Source organism: Leptinotarsa decemlineata, unplaced genomic scaffold (genome assembly GCF_025532065.1).
Source record: "Leptinotarsa decemlineata unplaced genomic scaffold, Ldec_3_MD MMD2_tig00026330_RagTag_RagTag, whole genome shotgun sequence".
In the NCBI taxonomy this organism is placed as follows: Eukaryota; Metazoa; Arthropoda; class Insecta; order Coleoptera; family Chrysomelidae; genus Leptinotarsa; species Leptinotarsa decemlineata.
In genome coordinates this window covers 9,398,747-9,420,589 of record NW_027412690.1, presented here as the reverse complement: position 1 = coordinate 9,420,589, position 21,843 = coordinate 9,398,747, and the positions used below count along the sequence as shown (strand labels likewise).

The 21,843-nt window shown below is 38.1% G+C and overlaps 1 protein-coding gene across 2 annotated transcripts; it reads right to left on the bottom strand.

The window, feature by feature from the left end:
- Positions 1-1,293: 1,293 nt before the first annotated feature.
- On the bottom strand, positions 1,294-19,747 carry LOC111503213 (transmembrane protein 135). Of its 2 annotated transcripts, XM_023157462.2 has the most exons (9): positions 19,347-19,747; positions 15,135-15,268; positions 12,643-12,766; positions 8,946-9,076; positions 4,790-4,880; positions 4,569-4,736; positions 1,884-2,021; positions 1,646-1,812; positions 1,294-1,464 (listed from the first exon to the last, which is right to left on the bottom strand). In XM_023157462.2, the coding sequence occupies exons 1-9, from the start codon at positions 19,503-19,505 to the stop codon at positions 1,419-1,421; spliced, it is 1,158 nt and encodes a 385-aa protein (XP_023013230.2). In that variant the 5' UTR covers positions 19,506-19,747; the 3' UTR covers positions 1,294-1,418. The 2 variants fall into 2 exon arrangements, with proteins under 2 accessions (XP_023013230.2, XP_074039141.1); XM_074183040.1 differs by lacking the exon at positions 15,135-15,268 and having other exon boundaries at positions 19,347-19,478.
- Positions 19,748-21,843: the final 2,096 nt, after the last annotated feature.

Below are 21,843 nucleotides of genomic sequence, written 5' to 3'. Positions count from 1 at the left end.
TTAAAATATTTTACCGGCCGGCGGCATTTTCAAAATTTTTATATTCTTTCTGATATCGGTCTTGAGTTATTTTCGGTAGTAAATCAACACTAAATCTAAATCAAAACGTAATCTTTCAGCGGGAATCCTAAAATTTTTGAAGGACACACGGCCGATACGCAAATAACGGATTCGGTTGTTATAATTCAACCTCATCAGATATCGACCTTGTAACGTTAATAACTATAACATTCTTTAACACTCTTCCCGAAGTGGCCGACCATTTTCGAATTAACAAAAGAATAATGTAACGAATCAAAGAATTAATTGTCTCAAACAAATTTATTTTCAACAATATTTCACTATTACAACTAATTTATATACAACACTTACCAACTAACGCTTAATTTATCTTCACGGTTAGAATTCTTTCTTTAAACGCACGATTCACTTTCTAGATACAGACTCCCTCTGACGACGGGAGGCCGAGTTTATATATCGGCAACGATCACTGCAGATCTCTCTAGTCGTTTCGGCACTCATCTATAATTTTCGAGGCGGTTCGTCGATTGCATTCCTTTCGCGGTGAGTCATATGTTTGGCGTTTGAGATAACGGTTAGGGCCGGCTTCAGATTCATTACATTGCCCCCTTCAGATTCATTACAATAACTTTGGTCATCATCTGATTACACCAACTTGGTGAAACTGCCGTCAGAAAATGTAATAGTTCTGGTATGTGGGAAAAGTATTCGTGTTGCATATGAAACTAATGTCCAATCATTCGATGAAGTACGAAACGAAAAGAAACATTTTCTTAGTTTTCGATTTATTCTTGTAGGAAAAAATCAGTTGCATAAAACCTATCTTCAATAGAAAAACAGGTTAAGTAGATGCATTTCCCTTAAAAGTCGAAAGCTGCACGAGATAAGGGTTTACGAGGTCTTACTTTTCAACGCGAACATCCATCAGTTATACCGGTGACTTTATGAATAAAACTAACCACTCACGATAATCAATACATGAACATAAGAAATATCTGTTTTCTTATTGAGTTTTTTATAAATATTAAAGTAAATGTACCGAAAATTGCACCAGTAGCAGAAGAGGTACTATCCTGCTCCACGACAACGCTCGTCCGCACGTCTTATAAATCACAAATTTTTGGTACAACCAGTATTGCATAAATTTTTAGGTAAGTCGTCAAATTCATTTGATACAGGCAACATTTTAATTGCATATTCCATGCCTTTTTTACAAGATTTTATTTAACTTGCTATATATATTTGTATAGTTGACTGAATTGATCAATGATATACTGATTCACGAATGCATTTATTGAGTAAGTATATATATCATTTGAATTTTGGTTATTCAGTCAGTCTGAAGATGGGGTGCACATGAATCAACTGAAATCTTCTTCATGCTTTTTATAATTTTCTCACAGAGAAAAAGTCTTGATAAAGTGTTTGCATACGTCCACAGTTCTGGAAAAAAATTATTATATTAGAATTAAAAATTTAAATATTAACTGAAAACCTATTTCTGCTTGAAATACAGTCGCATAGCTCCCTAGGCAGGTTACTATCTCTGTAGTTTGTATTAGATTGATTTGTGCAACCTTCAGAATGTTAAGAAATGAAATCAGCTCGATACGTTCATACTTACACGTTGTTTGTACATGCATCTATCATTTTGCTATAATAAGGAGCACATGCTTTTGGGTAGCAGAATTTATGATGTATGAGATATCCCTGACACAGCACGTAGATCACCAAACGATTCCAGTAATGGTTGGTTATTTTCAGATGTTTGCTAATATTATTATATGAAATCTGAAAACAATATACAGTTCTTGAATACCATACAATATTTTGAGAGAATATATTTCTGTGATTGAACCTACCTGTAGCAGAGTAGTAATTGCGATTACTAGGACATGAATGTTTGGAGAAATGGCATATGTGAGTCCAGATATTAGACCAGCAATGAGCCCATGGAAAGTTTCGGACATTCTAGTTTTCGGAAGGTAACAGGATAACATCTGAAAGTGGTATTTAACATTTTGAGTCTGTATATTTTATTTGATTCTGTATTCATTTCATAAATAAATTGTCACTACGTGGTAGAATATTATTATGAAAAATAAAACTTCGGCTCTGCCGAACTCTAAAAACCTGATTCGGTCCCCAGCGGGGCAGGCACAATGTATATGCTTTGCTGTTTCATAATTTTCCGAACAGAGGCGATTTCCGACAGTCCAAGTCTCTGCATATGATGATTCAAATGACAGTGACCTGTAAGAAGGCCTGTTAGACATTGTAGTTTGTCCCTACTATAGTCCAACAACTGTTTGGTATCAAAATTAGAAGGGTGAATAAACGCCTTGAAGTGATCATTTGTCTGACTATCATCACATACATCAAATGGGACCCAAACCCCAAGTTTTATCACATAGGGACAGTCTGGCTTTGTGCGAAACTTTTTCCAAGTGAGCGTTCCAGGTGAGTTTTTTATCAAAGACAATACCAGGATATTTCACCTCCGTTCCGAATAGAATAACCTTACCATTGAGGGGGAAGTGGCGTTGAATCGTCAAATTTTATCTTCCTGGTGAAGGGGAGTATCACAGTTTTGCTGGCGTTGACAGACATCTGCTTCCTCAGGCACCAACTATGAACAACGTCCAACGTGCTTCAGAGGATATTACAAGCTACCTTTTCTGACGTGTACCTTCCCAGGATGACGAGGTCATCTGCTTGCGGATCTATTTTTCTCCTGTCGTGTGCATCAAGCAGGCTATCCATCAGGAGCGACCATAGGAGGGGAGAAAGTACCTCACCTTGAGGGCAGCCTCTGATGACCCTGAACCGAATGGCCTCGCATTGAAGAGAATCGTAGTTGCAATTCAGTTTACCAGCATGGCATGGATCTAGCCAGTTATGGTCGATTCCCACATGAACACTATTACACTCCGGTCTCATAAGCTTATAAACTCCAGATTTCTCCATCTTGTCCATTTTATCTTTGGCATTGAAAGGGAATTTATGATGCACTGTTTGGAACCTTTGGTGTAGTAATGAATATTACTGGAGTTTTTTCCCAACACCAAATCGTTATTTTTAACACCTCGACACGTGTTTCGATCACCAAGTGATCATCTTCAAAGAGGAAGATTAAAACTAGAAACTAATGCTATATGGTATTTATGCTATATAGGTATCCCATACAGGTGAACCATCCAGGCGTTACACCCATACAGGTATACCAACCTAAATTGATTTCACAATTTGCCTTATCTATTGTTTTACAGTATATGTTTATATAAAACAACAAAATTGTTAAACCTAACCTAAATTAATTTTACAATTTTGCTTTATCTATTATTTTACAATATATGTTTATATAAAACAACAAAATTGTTTAATGTAAACATATATTACCCTTAATTAATTTTACAATTTTGCCTTATCTATTATTTTACAATATATGTCTATATAAAACAATAAAATTGTTTTATATAAACATATATTAACCTAAATTAATTTTACAATTTTGCCTTATTTATTATTTTACAATATATGTTTATATAAAACAACAAAATTGTTTATTGTAAACATATATTGTAAAATGATAGATAAGGCAAAATTGTAAAATTGATTTAGGTTTGTATACCTGTATGGGTGGTACGCCTGGATGGTTTACCTGTATGGGATACCTATATAGCATAAATAGGGTTAGCTCGCATTAGTTTCTAGTTTTAATCTTCCTCTTTGAAGATGATGATCACTTGGTGCTCGAAACACGTGTCGAGGTGTCAAAAATAATGATTTGATGTTGGAAAAAAACTCCAGTAATATTAATTGGAAGGGAAATTATATAACCTGGCATGTGGCCTGGCTGACACTTCCAGAAAAAACAATGTAGAAGTGGCATTTAGGCCACATGTCAGATAGTAGTAGTAGTATTTATTTATTTGGGTTACCCTAATTTACAAACGTTCAATAAAAATATAATACATGATGTGAGAGCAAGTAAAGAGTAGATCATAATAAATTAATATCTAATAATATATAGTTATTTCAACGAGTCCATATGATAAAATCAATGATTTATGAATGTTGAATAATTGAAAATGAGAAGTACATGGATGTAAAAAAAATAAATTAAACTAATAAGTACAGATACAGATGCACTCATATGCGTATATATTTCTTTTCAATGCCATAAAGTGGACAAGATGGAGAAATCTGAAGTTTATAAGCTTAATCATATCCACTCAGAGATGTGAGTGTGAATTACTGTGAGATTTTTTGAATGCCTTCATCGTTTGGACAATCTTCAAATGAATAATTTGAAATTCAAATAAAGGTGAATATTTGTTTCATCCAGTATTGTTTTGAATTGATATGTGAATGGTCTGCATATTTATTTTTGGTTTTCCATATGAACTGCGAAGTAGAAAGACAGAGAAGAGTATTTTTTCGGTTTTTTGTGAAATATTGCAGAATGTTCTTACATATGTTTCAACTCTTATTTGAAGGAATAGACCACGAAAATGAATGAAAATGTAAGTGAAGGATCCTCTTACCCTATTTATTGCCACGTAACTCCCAATGAATGAACCAAAATATAAATTCGATCTATTGAAACACATTCTGAGTATATTCGATGGTTCTTTCACTATACTCCCCATTCTGGTTAGTAGCTTTTTGATTATATTTACACCGTACCCTAGAACGAAATATTTCCAAAAGCCCTAAAAGAACAGCTCTAGTTCAGTTGACATGAATTGAGAGTGCATAATGCTACCTGATAAACAAAAACTGGACAGGTTTTTTCGTGGGAACAAGTGGTTTGAAGTTTTTCACAGTTTCCGTCCTTCACTGGTGGTGTATAGAACCTGAAAATTTACAAGAATATCTATATGATAAATCTGAAAGAGTGAAGGAAATAATCATAACAGCGGTACTTGGGATCTTCTAGCGGTGAATTTGCGCAGTGGTAGTGCACCCGACTCACGACTGGAAGGTCGTGAGTTTGATCCCAACCTCGATCGGATATTTTTCTCGAGAAAATGTATCTAGTTGAAGTTGAGATGATTCTACAACGTTACATGGCTGACGGACTGCGAATAGTCATGATGCTCCCTAGGCGGGTCGTGGAGTTATTAACATTGCCTACCCAGGACACGAGGCTAATGACCAATGTAGTCGATGCCGGTGACACCAAGACAAAATAATGGATATTTTGTCCATCCAGATCCAAATATCGTGAGTTCGAATCTCCCTTCGATCAGATATACTTCTCGCGAGAATGTATCTAATCAGAGGTGATTCGTTAGCATTGTTGTTACATTTTTGGCAGTTATGTTTCGGGAAACACCAACATACCATATTCAGAACACGAAACATTGAATCTAGTAGTCGATGTCGTTGACACAAAAAAATAACCATGAAAACTTTGATTTCACATAACCAGTATATGGAAAATAATTTCATAAACTACACCTTATAGCAGGGGAGCCCACGATGGAAAATGGGGATTTACTCGAGCGTCATTGAGACATATTAGGTTGCAAAGCTTAGATGATAAGGAGAAAAAAATGTTATATAATATATACTTTTTCATCGGTGGAGGAAACGACTATAGATTTTTAAATATGTTAAAAAATACTGTTGCATAGACATACTCGATGTGGGTAGTTGTACATAAGGGTTGAAAGTGAAAAGAAAAAAATTTAATCCATTGCGTCAGATTTTCTGAGGGGGTGTTGAGTGTAACAAAAAAATGCTCTCATTCAGTAATCTGACGATTCCGATCTGACGCAAACTCGCGGCCATTATTGTAATGTGCAAAAAAATTCGCCATTTTGAAATACTCAAGCGCGTCAGATTAAGATATATAAAGTTCATTTTTATGTTTTAGACGTGCTGTCTCATAATCTTACGATTATTTAGAGGGATTCGCTTAATCTGACAAAAACAAAATATATTTTTAATTTTTTTTTTCAATTCATTGTACTTAATCAATTGGAAAGCTCAGGAAATATCATGCAAATAAATAAGTGTATGTTTTTTAAGTAGAATACTTGTATTTGTAAGAAAATGATGTTGAAAAATGCTCAAAAAAATTTAATTTTTTATAATGAATTGATTAATTGATGAAGAAAAGAGAAAATAAACTTTATATGTTTTTACCACTTTTATTTGTAACTAGCGTTACTGCAGGTTCGTCCTGTAAGGACATTTTCAAACTTATATATTGTATAAGTTTGACAATGTCCTTATATATTGTATAAGTTTAAAAATGTCCTTATAGGATGAAACTGCAGTAACGTCAGTTACAAATAAAAGTGGTAAAAACATAGAAAGTTTAATTTCTCTTTTCTTCATTATGATTTCCTACCACGTAGTAACGGCTACATCCATCAATTAATTGATTCATTTATCATCATCTTTATCACGAACAAGTCTCTGTGATCAGCTGTGATGGCGTCATGGCAACAAAATTCAGAGTGGGGGACGGAGTGAGAAAGTAGTAGATAGAAAAAAAGTGAATAGAGAATAGAGGAATAGAAACTCGGAGAGGGAAATATAGCTATCACACAGCTGCACGCATTAAACTTTATCGACGAATTTTTGTTATTTCGGCTTGCGGAAATCGTCAGATTATAAATTTTTCGTTATCCTTGAATTATTTCCTTCAAAATAAAAAAAATTAGTCACGCTCGAGAATGTCGAAATGATGTTATTTTTTCACAACTTTGCTGCCCTCCCCTTTCTTTACGCTACTCTCAAATTATCAGATTACTGGAATATACACTTCCCCGCAAGTAATTAACTCACCCTACCTTAATCTGACGCGCTCGAGAATTTTTGATGATCAATTTTTTTTCCACTGATCTGATCCTTTATCCCTCACAGGCGGCCTTATATATGGGGCTCATATTTGGTGGAGGTACTTAACCGGGTACAAGGTATCCCCCTGTATATTAATCTGCCGCGCTTAAGTAAATCCCAAAATCCCCGCTTGAGTTCCCCTATTATTACGATTTGATATCCACAAACTTCATTTGAAAAATATATCACGACTTTTTTCGCTAACACAGTAGCTTCTTCAACAGTAGCTTCTTCAACTGTGTTAGCGAAACATGTCGTGATATATTTCTCAAATGAAGTTTCGGGAAATCAAATCGTATGGTGTAGTTTCTGAAATTACTATTGATCTTCATTAAGTAACGGCGAATCAATCAGGAAAAAAATATGGAAAATACTGCTCCCACACACCAGAGTTGCAACACTCTTTTCAACGTGCGTTTCGCTGATCAAGATCTTCAATCCTGCAGTACCTGAAAAAAGGTTGAAACCCCAATTATTAAACAATGGGGATCTCGTATGTCATAATTGTTAGAAGTACACAAAGTTTGGAATTCGAGGAAACTAAGTAGGTAGGTAGTTTCATATATTTTCTGCCAGTTTCCAACATTACCCATAACAAAAGACGGGACTATACTCTCTTATCCATATGCTTATGTTTTTCCTGGGCGCGTCCCCAGGTGGCGTTTAGGGGAACGGCCAGGGGACTGGAGGCCCTGTCCGGGAAGCCAATGTGGCCTTGCGGACGTGGACGCCGGACTCCTGGTCAGTGGCAGAAATAAGTAAGGTGAGGGGAACTAATACCCCCCAAAAGCCTTTGCAAAACATGTCACCGTGGACCAGCCTACCCAAGCTGAGGTGTAAGAAATCGTGCTAACAGCTGAATGACCGCAGGGTGATATGCAGTTAAGAACGATCCTCTTGGGAAACTGGGCGAAACCTCATTGTAATCAGCCTACCTCTGGTAATGCGGGGTTCTGCCAGAGGTGACCAACTATTTCTTTGCTACTCGTGGGAATACACATGAAAACAATACAGAAACAGGAACAACAAAAACCAAAACCAATTCCGAGGCTGGACAGAAGTGCTCACCTTAATCTAAGGCGGTGGCTGGGGATGAACAGAAATGTCCACCCCAATCTACCGCTTGGAATGACGCTAGGTATAGCAGATCACCTCCAACAGCAAGGGCACTTCCTGCGACGGGCGCCAAGAGTTCCGCCTTGAACGAAGGCAAGGAATCGGCTGGCCCTAAAGGAAAGCTTCCTCACTTGTGCATCCCCACGGAGGGACCCACAAGAAGGCAGAAGAAGCCGCGCAACGACAGTAATATCGCTGCACCTTCCAAAACCTTCGCGAAGGCCACCGTGAGACAACTCAAAGTTGACAAAGAGCATGTGTATTCGGCGAGTCTTGGCCTACACCTGCCAATATAAAAGAGATGTCTCCTAGTGACCTGTTTACCTCCCTGGAATGGACAGGATGGAGGATGACCTAGGAGGACAACTCCTCGTGAGGATGTACAATGGGTCACATGTGGCCTAAGTGCTGTGAGTTTACATCTACCCTCCCTTCTCTACAGATACCAAATATCAGAGACACAGTAATGAGTATTTCATGTAAGCCTAGTTGATAAGTCAATTAGAAGACGTAAATTCATATAGTGTCTACAAAAAATTGGACTCAGTGTCTTCAGAAAGACACTTTTCAAATCTTATTGTTCACATCAACAAGTATGAAGCAACTCCAACAGTGAAACGTCTGGGATTTACGAAATGAGTTGCCATGATTGCGAAAAACTATACATATTGATCAGACTGAAAGAGCGATTGAAACATGTTTCAAAGAATACTAGAAAAGCCTAGTGTCACTCAACACTCCTCATAAAGTAGGTAAACATTGCCTGAAATTGTTGAGATCCGTTCATGACAGGCTTCTTGACGTTTTCGAGAGCCTGTAAAGAGCAAAGCGTGTGCGAATTATGAACAGTGATGAATGTTTGATTTCAAACAGCCCACTGTTCACGTTTATATAAAAGATTTTGCTGAAATTGAAGGGAATTTTTTCAATCATTTCAAAGAAAAACTCACCAAAAGTGGATAAAATCGATTTTATCGTGCCTATTCGTCAAAAAATGCATTAGCAAACCACTGACACTCATAAATATCACTGTTTCCCATTCCCAACTGATTTTAGATTTCCTCAGTATGGTTTCTATAACCTGGAAATATAAAGTTCGGCAATTAATCCTACAGAATTGAGACAAACAATGAAAGTCAGAGTGTCAAAAATGTTGTCACGGAAATCACGAAAATATAATATTAAAATCTAGTTTGAATTGAAGAGGAAATAATTTCTGGGAAAATGTATGAACATGGAGAAGAAGAAAACCAAAAGCTTTCTTTCCCAAATATTTATCCCACCTAAAACTATTTCCCGTTCAATTTAAATCAGATTCCTATGGATGGAATTGAATCAAATAAGGACTACTGTAAAATCCCGTGACCCGAAGAGGACGGATGTAGATCTCTACAATCGACTCTTAAGAGGAGCTCTGCGGGAAACAGAGGTCCTGACTCCTGGCAACAATGAGGAACTGGAAAGGTACACAGTATCTATCCACAACAAAATAGACACTGCCTATAAGGAATCCTGTCCAATGAGGATGGTTCAAACGCATGGCACAACCAACACATGGTGGTGCCCTGAATTGGAACACCTCAGGAAGATAGCGAGAACGACCTTTAACAAGGCAAAACGTACAAGACTCGAAGAGGACTGGGTTATATATCAAGCCAACCTCAGAGAGTTCAAAAAAGTCTGCAGACGAAAACAAAGAGAAGCCTGGAGAGCCTATTGTGAGGCAGTCGAAGACTTTCCACTAGCTTCTAGGCTACAGAAGGCACTCTCAAATGACCACCATAAGACTATCGGCATCCTGACGAGGGAAAATGGCGACAAAGCCGCCAACCTCCGGGAGAGTGCTGAGATTCTTATGGAAACTCACTTCCCAGGTTCTGTCTTTCCTGGAACGGCGAACTGGACGGATGTACCAATAACACCCTCACAAAATGACTGGCAATATGCTAGTACAGTAATTGATGAGGACAAAATAAGATGGGCTATATCGAGCTTTTCCCCCTTCAAGTCACCAGGGCCTGACGGTATAAGACCAGCCCTACTTCAGTGGGGACTGGACACTCTTATGCCACACCTGGTTGGAATATTCAGAGCCTCTCTAGCTCTGAGGTATATTCCCAGTAAGTGGAGAGAAGTAAGAGTAGTATTTATACCCAAACCAGGTAGGATGGACTACACCCTACCAAAAGCATTCCGACCAATTAGTCTCACATCGTTTTTCTTAAAAACCATGGAGAGACTATGTGAGCGGTATATAAGAGATGAAGTACTTGTTAACAACCCACTTCATCCAAATCAGCATGCATATACCCCGGGAAGGTCTACTGATTCGGCCCTTCACCATGTGGTTGGCAGAATCGAGAGATCATTGGATAACAAAGAATCCACCCTAGGTATATTCATAGATATTGAGGGAGCGTTTGATAAAACAACCTTTCCAACAATTACCCAGCAACTACACTCCAGGAATGTACCCCTGGTAGTAGGAGAATGGATACTCCAGATGCTCTCTAGCAGAGCAATAAGTATTAATGTAGAAGACATCACAGTAAAAGGACTGGTCATGAGGGGATGTCCACAGGGAGGGGTCTTATCACCCCTTCTCTGGAACATAGTTCTGGATACCCTAATTAATCACCTTAACAAAAATGGATTCTACACAATTGCATACGCAGATGACATAGTTATCTTGCAGACCGGCAAATTTGTAAACACACTGTGCGATAGAGCGCAGGATGGGCTCAAATTGATAGAAACATGGTGTAAGGAACACTCACTGTCGATCAATCCCAAGAAGACTGAGATGGTCCTTTTCACCAGGAAAAGAAGTTTAACGAGCTTAAAACCTCCTGAAATCTTCAAAAGCCAACTAAACTTCTCTGAAGAGGTGAAATACCTTGGTATTATCCTCGACAAGAAGCTAACATGGAACTCTCATCTACAGAGTAGAGCAAAAAGAGCATACGTGGCTTATGAGCAATGTCGGAGGACAGTGGGACGCGCATGGGGTCTTTCACCCCGTGTAGTCGCCTGGATCTACACTGCAATAATAAGACCTATGTTAACGTATGGAGCCATTGCATGGGGACCTAAAGTTCTACAAGCAACGGCCATCCAAAAATTATACCAAATACAGCGACTGGCTTGTTTAAACATCACAGGAGCCATGAGAACAACACCAACCGCGGCAATGGAATTAATCACGGGTCTGACCCCTCTGGACCTGTACGTTAAGGAGGTTGCGTTAATGGCCATGGTACGATTGCACACGGCTGGTGTAAACCTAGAAGTAGGAATGGGTCGATTGAGGTTGGGCCTGTGGCAGAAAGCGCTTACTGCGCAACCTCTGCTGCAGGCAACAAGTGATGCAATTGAACCCAGGTTTGTGTTTAATAAACCCTACAAAATACAAATCAAGCAGAACACAGAGTCAGATGTTACAAATGCAATACGGATTTATACAGATGGCTCAAAAACCAAAGAAGGCTCAGGATGTGGAGTGTACTCCAGATCACTAAGCCTAAGGATTAAGTGGGGAATGGGAAGAAATACCAGCGTGGTCCAAACAGAACTGGCTGGTATCTCAATCGCCACAAAAGAAATAACCAAGAAAAGAATTTCTGGCAAAAACATTACAATCTGCACTGATAGCAGACAAGCACTATTAGCCTTGAACAGACACCGTGTTACTTCAGGGCTAGCACTAGAGTGCCACGAAGATTTAGCCAAAGCCTCGATAGATAATAACATTATCCTGAGGTGGGTTAAAGGGCACAACAGGAGTAAAGGTAATCGCATTGCCGACTCTTTAGCCAAGGAAGCGGCTGGACTAAGAATTTTAGGACCAAGTGGCACCCACGGCCTGATGACTTCGACAATTGCGGAACTAGTCAAAAGTTACACCCATGCTCAATCTCTAAAGAGATGGGATGAAATCAAAGGATGTAATCTTGCCAGGATCACCTTGGGCGACCCTGGGAAGCTGGCGCCGAAGAAATATCTGGCGATGACCAGGAAAAATCTACGCCTTACAGTAGGATTTCTGACTGGCCACTGTCAGCTAAGGAAACACCTACATAATATGGGGCTAGTGGACACACCTCTATGCAGGATGTGTGAACAGGAAGATGAGACTGTCAGGCATGTCCTGTGCGAGTGCCCGGAGTTATCGTCAATAAGAGAGTGTGTGTTCGGCGAGTCTTGGCCTACACCTGCCGATATAAAGGAGATGTCTCCCAGCGACCTGTCCACCTTCCTGGAAAGGACAGGATGGACGACGACCTAGGAGGACAACTCCTCGGGAGGATGTACAATGGGTCACATGTGGCCTAAGTGCGTGGGCTTACACTCACCCTCCCTACTCTACAGATACAGAAGCGAATTAATGTCATTACGTACTATTATCTATGACATGAGTATTTTCAACTCATTTGTGACATAAGGTCGTGATTTACTGAATTGATTAACTGCTTCATCTTGTAATGTTATCCAGATTGGCGCTGAAGAGGCAGCCAGACAAGTGTCTCACTACGAAACATCGATGTCCGCCATTGTAACCGTGTTCCGATATGAGTCAAATTTCACTTCTTTCATCTACTATATCAACCTTTTCTATTTTTTTCTTATCTGAAAACGGTGATCACTTACCAAATTGAAATATAAAAGAGAGTGTAACACTTGGTTACTTTTGGATTCCACTAGTAACGACAGACCAGACACACATCCAGGTAAAAAAAGTAAAGTGAAATAATGTATTCTGCCAAATATCAACCTGCAAATAAAAAATCAAGATTTCATGTCAAATATTTGAGTAAACTGATAAACACAACTTCAAGATAGTACTCTTTAATGACCGTACGACCATGTGGCAAGAACTCCATTAAAATTTTTTCACTTTCTCAACATCATTATCGTTTTTTGATATGCTGTTCCAAGAAAAATGGAACTTTCAGTATTTTGTGATTGAGTCCAGTAATAAGGCGCTATGTTTGATTTGTAATGAAACCATAGCTGTTCTCAAAGACTATAACATTAAACGACACTATGAATCGAAACATCTTCAAAGTTACTCCAAGTATACAGGAAGTTTTCGGAAGGAAAAATTTGAAGCTTTGAAACGCGGACTCAAATCGCAGCAATCTTTGTTTACCAAAGCGAATACTGAACAAGAGTCTGCAACTCGCGCCAGCTTTCCTGTGGCTCTTGAAATCGGAAAACTTGGCAAACCATTCACCGATGGAGAAATGATAAAAGAATGCTTGATTGCAGTAGCCGAAGAAATATGCTTCGAAAAGGTAAATGTATTTAAAAGTGTCAGTTTGTCAGCAAATATCGTGGCTCGGAGGGTGCAAAACATCGCAGAAAATATATCATCTTAACTGTCTGACAAAAATGGACATCATGAGTGGTTTTCTCTAGCATTGGATGATATTGATAGTATTCACGGCACGACAACTGGGGCAGATATTTTTAAGGGAGTTGAAAATGCCATTAATAAAAAGAACCTTCGATGGAGAAATTTGAAATATATAACAACTGATGGAGGCAAAAATATGTATGGTAAAAATAAAGGAGTGGTTGCACTTGTGTCAAAGACTGTAGAAAATGATGGTGGTTCAAAACCATTAGTCTTACATTGTATCATTCATCAACAGTCTTTCTGCGAAAAATGTTTGGATATGTTTGAAGTTCTAAAACCAGTCATATCAGTTGTTAACTTCATCAGATCCACTGGGCTGGATCACCGACAATTCCGCGAGTTTATTCAACAGATTGGTGAAAATGATTCACCATATTATACTGCCGTACGCTGGCTTAGTTGCGGAAAAGTCCTTAAGCGCAGAGTCAGAGACTGAATTGCCCGTCAATTTTGCAATCGAAACTTTGATACTCGTTTTTCAGATTTTGATGTCACTGCGAATGAAATTAAGCTTTTTCAAAATCCTTTTAATTCTGACATTGAAACCCTGGCTCCGGAAGTCCAAATGGAAATTATTGATTTACGGTGATATGCTTAAGAACAAATATCAAAATTCATCTTTGTAGGAATTTTATAAAAGTCTTCCACTGGAACAATTTGATAATTTGCATAAATTTGCTCGTGGGTTGTTTTCTGTTTTTGGCACTACTTACTTGTGTGAGAAAACGTTTTCCAAGATGAAGTACACAAAGAATGTTTACGAATCTCAATTAATCGATGAGCATCTTAAATCTCTTTTGATAAATGATGGTACAAGTAAAATTGATCCACAACTACAAAGTAATATCGGTGGAAAATCACAATTACATAAATCTCATTAGTGTTTTTGTTTTATTGTGATTCATTTCAATTATTTGTTAGTTAATAATATGCTTAAACTTAGATACTTAAGTTTTCTTTGTCATCATTTCTGTCGTTAAGTTTTACCTTGCAAGTAAATAAAACCGAGTATTTATCATTCTGTGTTTTCTTCTTCAACTTATCACAGCAATAGTAACAACAATCAGGTAATCATTGGCTGTCGCGGGCCAGATTGATGATAGTAAATCATTGGCTGTCGCGGGCCGGATTGATGACACTGGCGGGCCGGATTTGGCCCGCGGGCCGTAGTTTGGAGACCCCTGTTCTAAAGGAAAATACATTGACTTGCATGCCTCAAAGAGTATTCGAAGGATAACATTGGGAGGAACCTTTTAACAATTCTCATGTTCAGTCCAGTATGAATGATGAAATGAAAGCAAACTTCAAGAGCACAATGCATAGCCTTAATTTATATGGAGGATCAGAAAGATATCCCAGACCAGTCCTCCATTTAATACGGAAGCTTTTCAAAAGTCAACTTCATCCCATCACGTGATAGTTTCATTGAACTATAATTTCAAATAGTAGGCACCAAACTCCCAGAAATGACGTTTTTGCTACAATCTGTCTCTTGCAGTGGCCTACGGAAATCAAATCAACAGATGAGGAAAACATTATGATAAGATATATAGAATCTGAGAATTTTGTACCTAGTATTATGGAATTGTACTATACCAAAGTCAACTTCAATTTCCTGCCGAATTATGCCACGTTTTCCCGTTATTATCAGGTTAATACAAAAAGAAAACTGATTGACAGTCTCCTTCGAACAGTTCTCAAAGCAAGTGAGTACACTTACCGAAAAGAACAAATTGCAGCCAACATCAAAACTCCCATGGCTGTGGAATACATGGTGGACCTCATTTCAGATACCAGAAAATTTAAAATAATAGTCTTCATATCCTTTTTTCCTATGCTCAGGAACATCTTCAACTGAAATATAATCAATCAAATACACTCAGAATTCAAGTCGAAGGTTACTAACAATCCAATGCATCAGAACTGTAACACTCTTCTTGACACACTTTTTATGAACCAAGTGATAATATTTCTTACTCTATTTTCGTTCTTTTTTTCGTAAAACGCCTGACTTCAAATTCGCAGCACCCGGAGTAAGATTTCCACATCTTCGTCAATTCTGAATCGATTTTGGAGAATACTTTCTCTGTCTTGGATAACTCGTGAAAAATCATCATGCATACTGGTTATGCCAAAAAATGAATATGAATTAACGAGTGAAATTGAATAAAGTTGAGAACAAAGCTTTACCACCGACTCTGAATTTCTTCTTGAAACTTTGCAGAGAACTTCAAAATGAAAGGATAGATTGAAATCAGGAGATATTTTCTATTGCAAAATTACCAGGCAGCCAGTGATGCAATTGAAACCAGGTTTGTGTTTAATAAACCCTACAAAATACAAATAAAACAGAACCTAGAGTCAGATGCTACAAATGCAATGAGCATATATACAGACGGCTCAAGATTCAAAGAAACCTCAGTATGTGGAGTTTACTCCAGATCACTAAGCCCAAGGTTTAAGTGGAGAATGGAAAACATTCCAACGTGGTTCGAACAGAACTGGCTGGTATCTCAATAACCAGTCTACACTGATAGTAGACAAACTCTATTAGTCGTGAACAGACAACGTGTTATCTCAGGACTAGTTCTAGAGTGCCACCAAGATTTAGCCGAAGCCTCTTTAGATAACATTATTCTGAGGTGGATTAAAGGGCACGACAGGAGTAAAGATACTCGCATTGCCGACTCTTTAGCCAAGGAAGCGGCTGTACTAAGAAATTAAGGATCCAGTGACACCTACGGTCAAATGACTTCGACAATTGCGGAACTGGCCAAATGTCACACCCATGCTCAGTCCCTAAAGAGATGGGATGAAATCAAAGGAAGAAATCTTGCTAGGATCACCCTGGGCGACCCTGGAAAGCTAGCGCCGAAGAAATATCTGGCGATGACCAGGAACAACCTACAATTAACAGTAGGTTTTCTCACTGGTCACTGTCAACTAAGGAAACTCCTCCATGATATGGTGCTAGTGGACACATCTCTATGCAGGATATGTGAATAAGAAGATGAATCTGTCAGGTATGTCCTAAGCGAGTGCCCGGAGTTATCGTCAATAAGAAAGTGTGTATTCGGCGAGTTTTGGCCTACACCTGCCGATATAAAGGAGATGTCTCTAAGGTCATTCGAGTCCTTTCTCTGACCTATTAATAGTCAGATCTCGGAGGAATAAGTCCAGTCATCACCTAAAGAAGATTGTGATTACTAACAATCGAAACGTTGTGAAGTAACTCGGCTTGGAATATTTCAATTTTTTATTTTTTTTTAATTTTCATTTATTGTTGATACTTTTTCCATTTTCAGCTCGTGTTAATAGTTCAATTTTTGATTGTTGTATCTTGTATTTTATTTCATTGAATTTCAGTTTTTTTGACCAATATAATTGTTATTTCTCAGCTAATCTTTTTATTTCTATAGATTCTTTCAGGTATTTCATATCAATTTATCGTTTGTTTGAAGGTGATTGACAATGTTTCATAATGAATTTCACTAGTTCGGACTTTCACGACGTTTCGATTGTTAGTATCCAAAATCGTCTTCAGGTGATGACTGGACTGATTCCTCCGAGAGATGACTATTTATAGGTCGTTCGAGTACTTTCACTTATCTCCGCTTTCCATTTTTTTCCGCTTCACTGGTTCAGTGGGAGATGATCGTTTGGACGGAGTTGGCCATTTTTCGCTTGATGATGGGTTTGCGTATTTCAACGCTGGCTTCACTGAATACGTTGTTGGACAACATGTATGCGGCTTCCTTGAATTTTCTCCTAAACCAGTGTTCCTCTCTGTGTAAGATCTCAGCTTGGGACCACTCGATGTTGTATTGATGGGTCCAAACATGGTCTTCTATTCCTGATTTGCTGGTTTCCCTTCACTGTGTGTGTTTCTTTCACTCTGCAATGCGAACGTACAATGGTCTCTTAGTTTCACCAATATAGGATTTTCCGCATTCACAGGGTATCCGGTAAATGCATATCTTGGAATCGCAATCCGCGTTTGGTGGCCTGATTTTCGTGAGGCTGCCACGGATAGTGTTACCGAACCCCTTAATGTCTTTTAGCCAAAATCTTTTCTACCATCGCTTCGGAGTAGTCATTCCGTTGTAGATCATTTTTGATGATGTCTAGTTCTCTCTCGAGTTCGTTCTCTCTTTCAGGTTCCCGTCTTCAGATAGCTTCTCTGTATGATTTGGAGTGCTTCTTCGACCGGAACGTTGCTGTAAAGGCTTTGCACGTCGAAACTAATCAGTTGATCTTCCTGTGTGACTTCGATCGATCCTAGTAGTTCGACAAAATGCCTTGAATTCTTCACAAAAGACTATGTTTTTCCTTGTAATGGTTGTATTATGGGAAGTTAAAATCTAGGTAAGTTACGAGTAGCCGAATCTCTGGAGCTGATGAGAACTGATGGAGCTGGAGAACGAATCTACCTATAGAAGTAGTTATGGAATTACTAGGATGCTGTGTACGAAACTGTTATTTCCAACTGGAGGACGAATTCTTTACACAAGATGAAGGACTGCCAATGGGATCGCCACTTTTACCATTCATAGCCAACATATATATGGAGTGGTTTGAAACTCTGGCCACTGAAAAAGCCCACAAGAAACCTCGAGTCTGATTGAGATATGTTGACGATACCTTTATAATATGGAACCATGAGAATACTGAACTAGACGCCTTCCTGAACAGCGTGAGACCTTCCATCACTTTCACAATAGAGAAGGAAATCCACAGCGAATTGCCATTCTTAGACGTTTTGGTGAAAAGGACCGACACTAAATGGGAAACATCTGTATACCAAAAACCCACTAACACGGGACAGTATCTGAACCACGAATTCAACCTACATCAATCAACTATAAGAGGAATCATCAAGACTCTATTAGACCGTACTTTCGGGCTCTGTAACACAAAGGAAGGTCTCGAGAAAAAACTAGACATCATCAAAAATGATCTTCAATGGAATGGCTACTCCGAAGCGACGGTAGAAAATATTTTGGCTAAAAGACAGCAGGAGCCTGGTAAGGAAGAGAAGCCGTCACAACCAGTGCTTGCACTTCCCTACATCAGAGGATTATCGGAGAGGATAAGCAGAATTGGTTCCAAGTACAACATCAGAACCTGCTTCAGATCCGGTAACACTATTCGTAGCAGCCTCACGAAAATCAGGCCACCAAACGCGGACTGCGATTCCAAGATATGCATTTACCGGATACCCTGTGAGTGCGGAAAATCCTATATTGGTGAAACTAAGAGGCTATTGAATGTTCGCAATGCCGAGCACAATAAACACAAACAGCGAGGGGAAACCAGCAAATCGGGAATAGCAGACCATGTCTGGACTCATCAACACAACATCGAGTGGTCCCAAGCTGAGATCTTGCACAGAGAGGAACATTGGTTCAGGAGGAAATTCAAGGAAACCGCTTACATGTTGTCCAACAACGTATTCAGCCAAGCCAGCGTAGACATACGCAACATATGGAAACCCATCATCAAGCGAAAAATGGCCAACTCGCGCCAAACGGTCATCTCCCACGGAACCAGTGAAGCGGAAAATGGAAAGCGGGGATGAGTGAAAGTACTCGAACGACCTATAAATAGTCATATCTCGGAGGAATCAGTCTAGTCATCACCCGAAGACGATTGTAGATACTAACAATCGAAACGTCGTGAATTAACGTGACTTGGAATCTCTCCACTTTTCATTTTTATTTTCTTTTTTCATTTCTTTATTTTTATTTATTGAATTGTTCTATTTTTACTTGTATTTTATTTCACTATTATTTCATTTCAGGCTAATCATTTTCAATTCTTCTTTTTTAGTTGTTTCAGGGATTTCAATTCATTTTATATAGTAGACACTGGAAGTCCGAACTAGTGAAATTCAATGACAAATACATTATGACTAGAAAATGAAATAACTCACCAAATAAATTCGCAAAAGGAACCTTGAAGATCCCACAATAACATTCCACATGAAATAAGTGGAGAAATTTGCATTCCAACAACTAGAAGTCCATATGTGGAACACATCACAATTAACATCATTGTGCTTGTCGAATATTTCTTTACTAAGAACACCCATCACTAAATCTATGTACTGGTTGCACTGTTTCGATAAATGAAAAACCCGAAGGTAAAATGCGGATTTATATTTTCCTCAAAGTAATCTCATGACTGATATATCACGAAACCTGCTGTCTCGATATTAATATTTTTGCAAGCCGTGGTTTGGCAAAGTTAGCAGTTACTGAACGAGTAAAGTTATTTTGTTTCCATTTGAACAGAATTCAGATAATTAGTTGAAGGAGAACGTGTTGATTCCCTTGGTAAAAGGTTTTCTCTCTTGTTTACAAGTTTTTAATGAGTCCTGTTAATTTATACTGCATACATAATCATCAGAATCCATGAATAGCAATCAGAATTACAGTGACCTCTTAATAGATTTCTGAAAAATGTTTTTACGATAATATAGTAGACACACACATCGTCACAAAACAAAACAATATTGTTACGGTGTTGATACGATGATAGATAGATAGACCGGGAGCCCGTGACAGAAAATTTGACCTCATTTTTACCGTCTGCCTTTTTCAGAGGACATATTTACAGCCACAAGCAACAGTATTATGCGTTAAACGAATTTTTTTCCCATGTTACACATGCTTAAACATCAACTATAGTTTGCATTAAAAAAAAGTTTCTTTGACCATCATTTTACCGTCTGCCATTCATGCGACCGGAAGGCTACGCAACCCACAAAAAATAATTTGCAGTCGGTTACATGGTGTTCTGGCAGAAGCATGAATTTTTTATTTGACCAAAGAGATGGTTAACTAAAATCAATTTTCTACCGTCTGTCAAGCACAGAGTACACTAACAGTAGCATGAAATGAACGAACTTTCACAAGGCAGACGATTTGCCGCTGTACTAATAATTTATAGGCATTAGTTAATTAACAATTTTTTCACAGTGCCTCTGAACCATTTTTTACCGTCTGCCTCTTGAATGTAATGAAGTTCCATAATTAAAATGTCCTGTGATAACTGTTGGCAGACAAATTGGCAATGTTTTAAGTACAGGCAGACGCGAATGAACTTGCAAAAAAATTAATAACTTTTACGAATATTTTACCGTCTGCCATTGTTTCCTTGCAATATATATGATTATTAAGTAAACTAATTGTCAATTGGCAGACGAATTAACCGTGTTTATACAACTGAAAACTTTTTTTAATTTGCAAAAAAAACCTAATAACTTTGACCAACGTTTTACCGTCTGCCATTATTTCTTTGTAATATTATTGAATAGACGAACTCTCAATTGGCAGACGAATAGACCGTGTTTAGACGAGAGAGGTAGACAATTTTTTATGACACAAGTGTCAATGTTACTTCATAAGAGCAAATTCAGTAGGATCTACAATAAAAAATAAGGTAGCAATCTAATAATAAATTTTCGTGATACAGTTCAAAGGATGTGAAAAAAATGCAGAATTATTCAAACAGTTTATGCTCAAGCATAAACAGTTTATGCTTGTGGAAGCTGTTGTATTGCGAAACACGTGTCGCGGTTTTTGTGAAACCCTATATAGTGAAAATCATACAATAAACTGTATTGATTAGTTTTTTAACATGGATTTTCAAGTATCGGCCAGTTCTATTCAAATATATGCTGTTCTTTAAATTTGTTGCTGTAACTCTCTGGCATATTGTGGAAGATTGGGTGCGTCAAACGATGTAACTTGTTTCTTGAAAGACTACATGTCATCTATCACTCCGAAATGTCTTTCAAATATCCGAACTCTCGCTTCAGTCTTGAGACTTTGGATAACTTATTTTTGGTTGTTCCATACATACGGCACATAAATTCTTCGATTATTGGTGCAGTGTCGACAACCAAAGAAAGATTCGCCAAGTCTGCAAAAGCTTTTTGAAACTTTTCGTTGCCAATTAAAATCGACAAAGGTTTTTTGTTACCTTTTTTTTATAATAAGAATAATATTGTTGCTTGTGGCTGTAAATATGTCCTCTGAAAAAGTTAGACGATAATAAATGGGATGAAAATTTCTGTGACGGGTCTAATAAGTCGTTTTCAATAAATTTTCATATTGAATATGGGTAATGTCACATTTGACTATTCACTCATATCACCACACGGTGGATGATTTGAAAGTTTCAGATTTGTGCGTCAAATAAGTCAAAATTACATATTCTGTAATAGTTCATATTCATCCATTTCGGGAACAAATCACGAACGTTTTCGTATCTGGATTTTGATTTTTCAGGCAATTATTATGCTGTAGTAGCAGCTGCTACATCGGAAATTCCATAACTACGTATTTTTCGTACTGAGCCGGAAAAATTTTACTTTCTTGAAGGAGAAGCATGTAATATTTTTTTTGTTCATTATGAAAATTCGT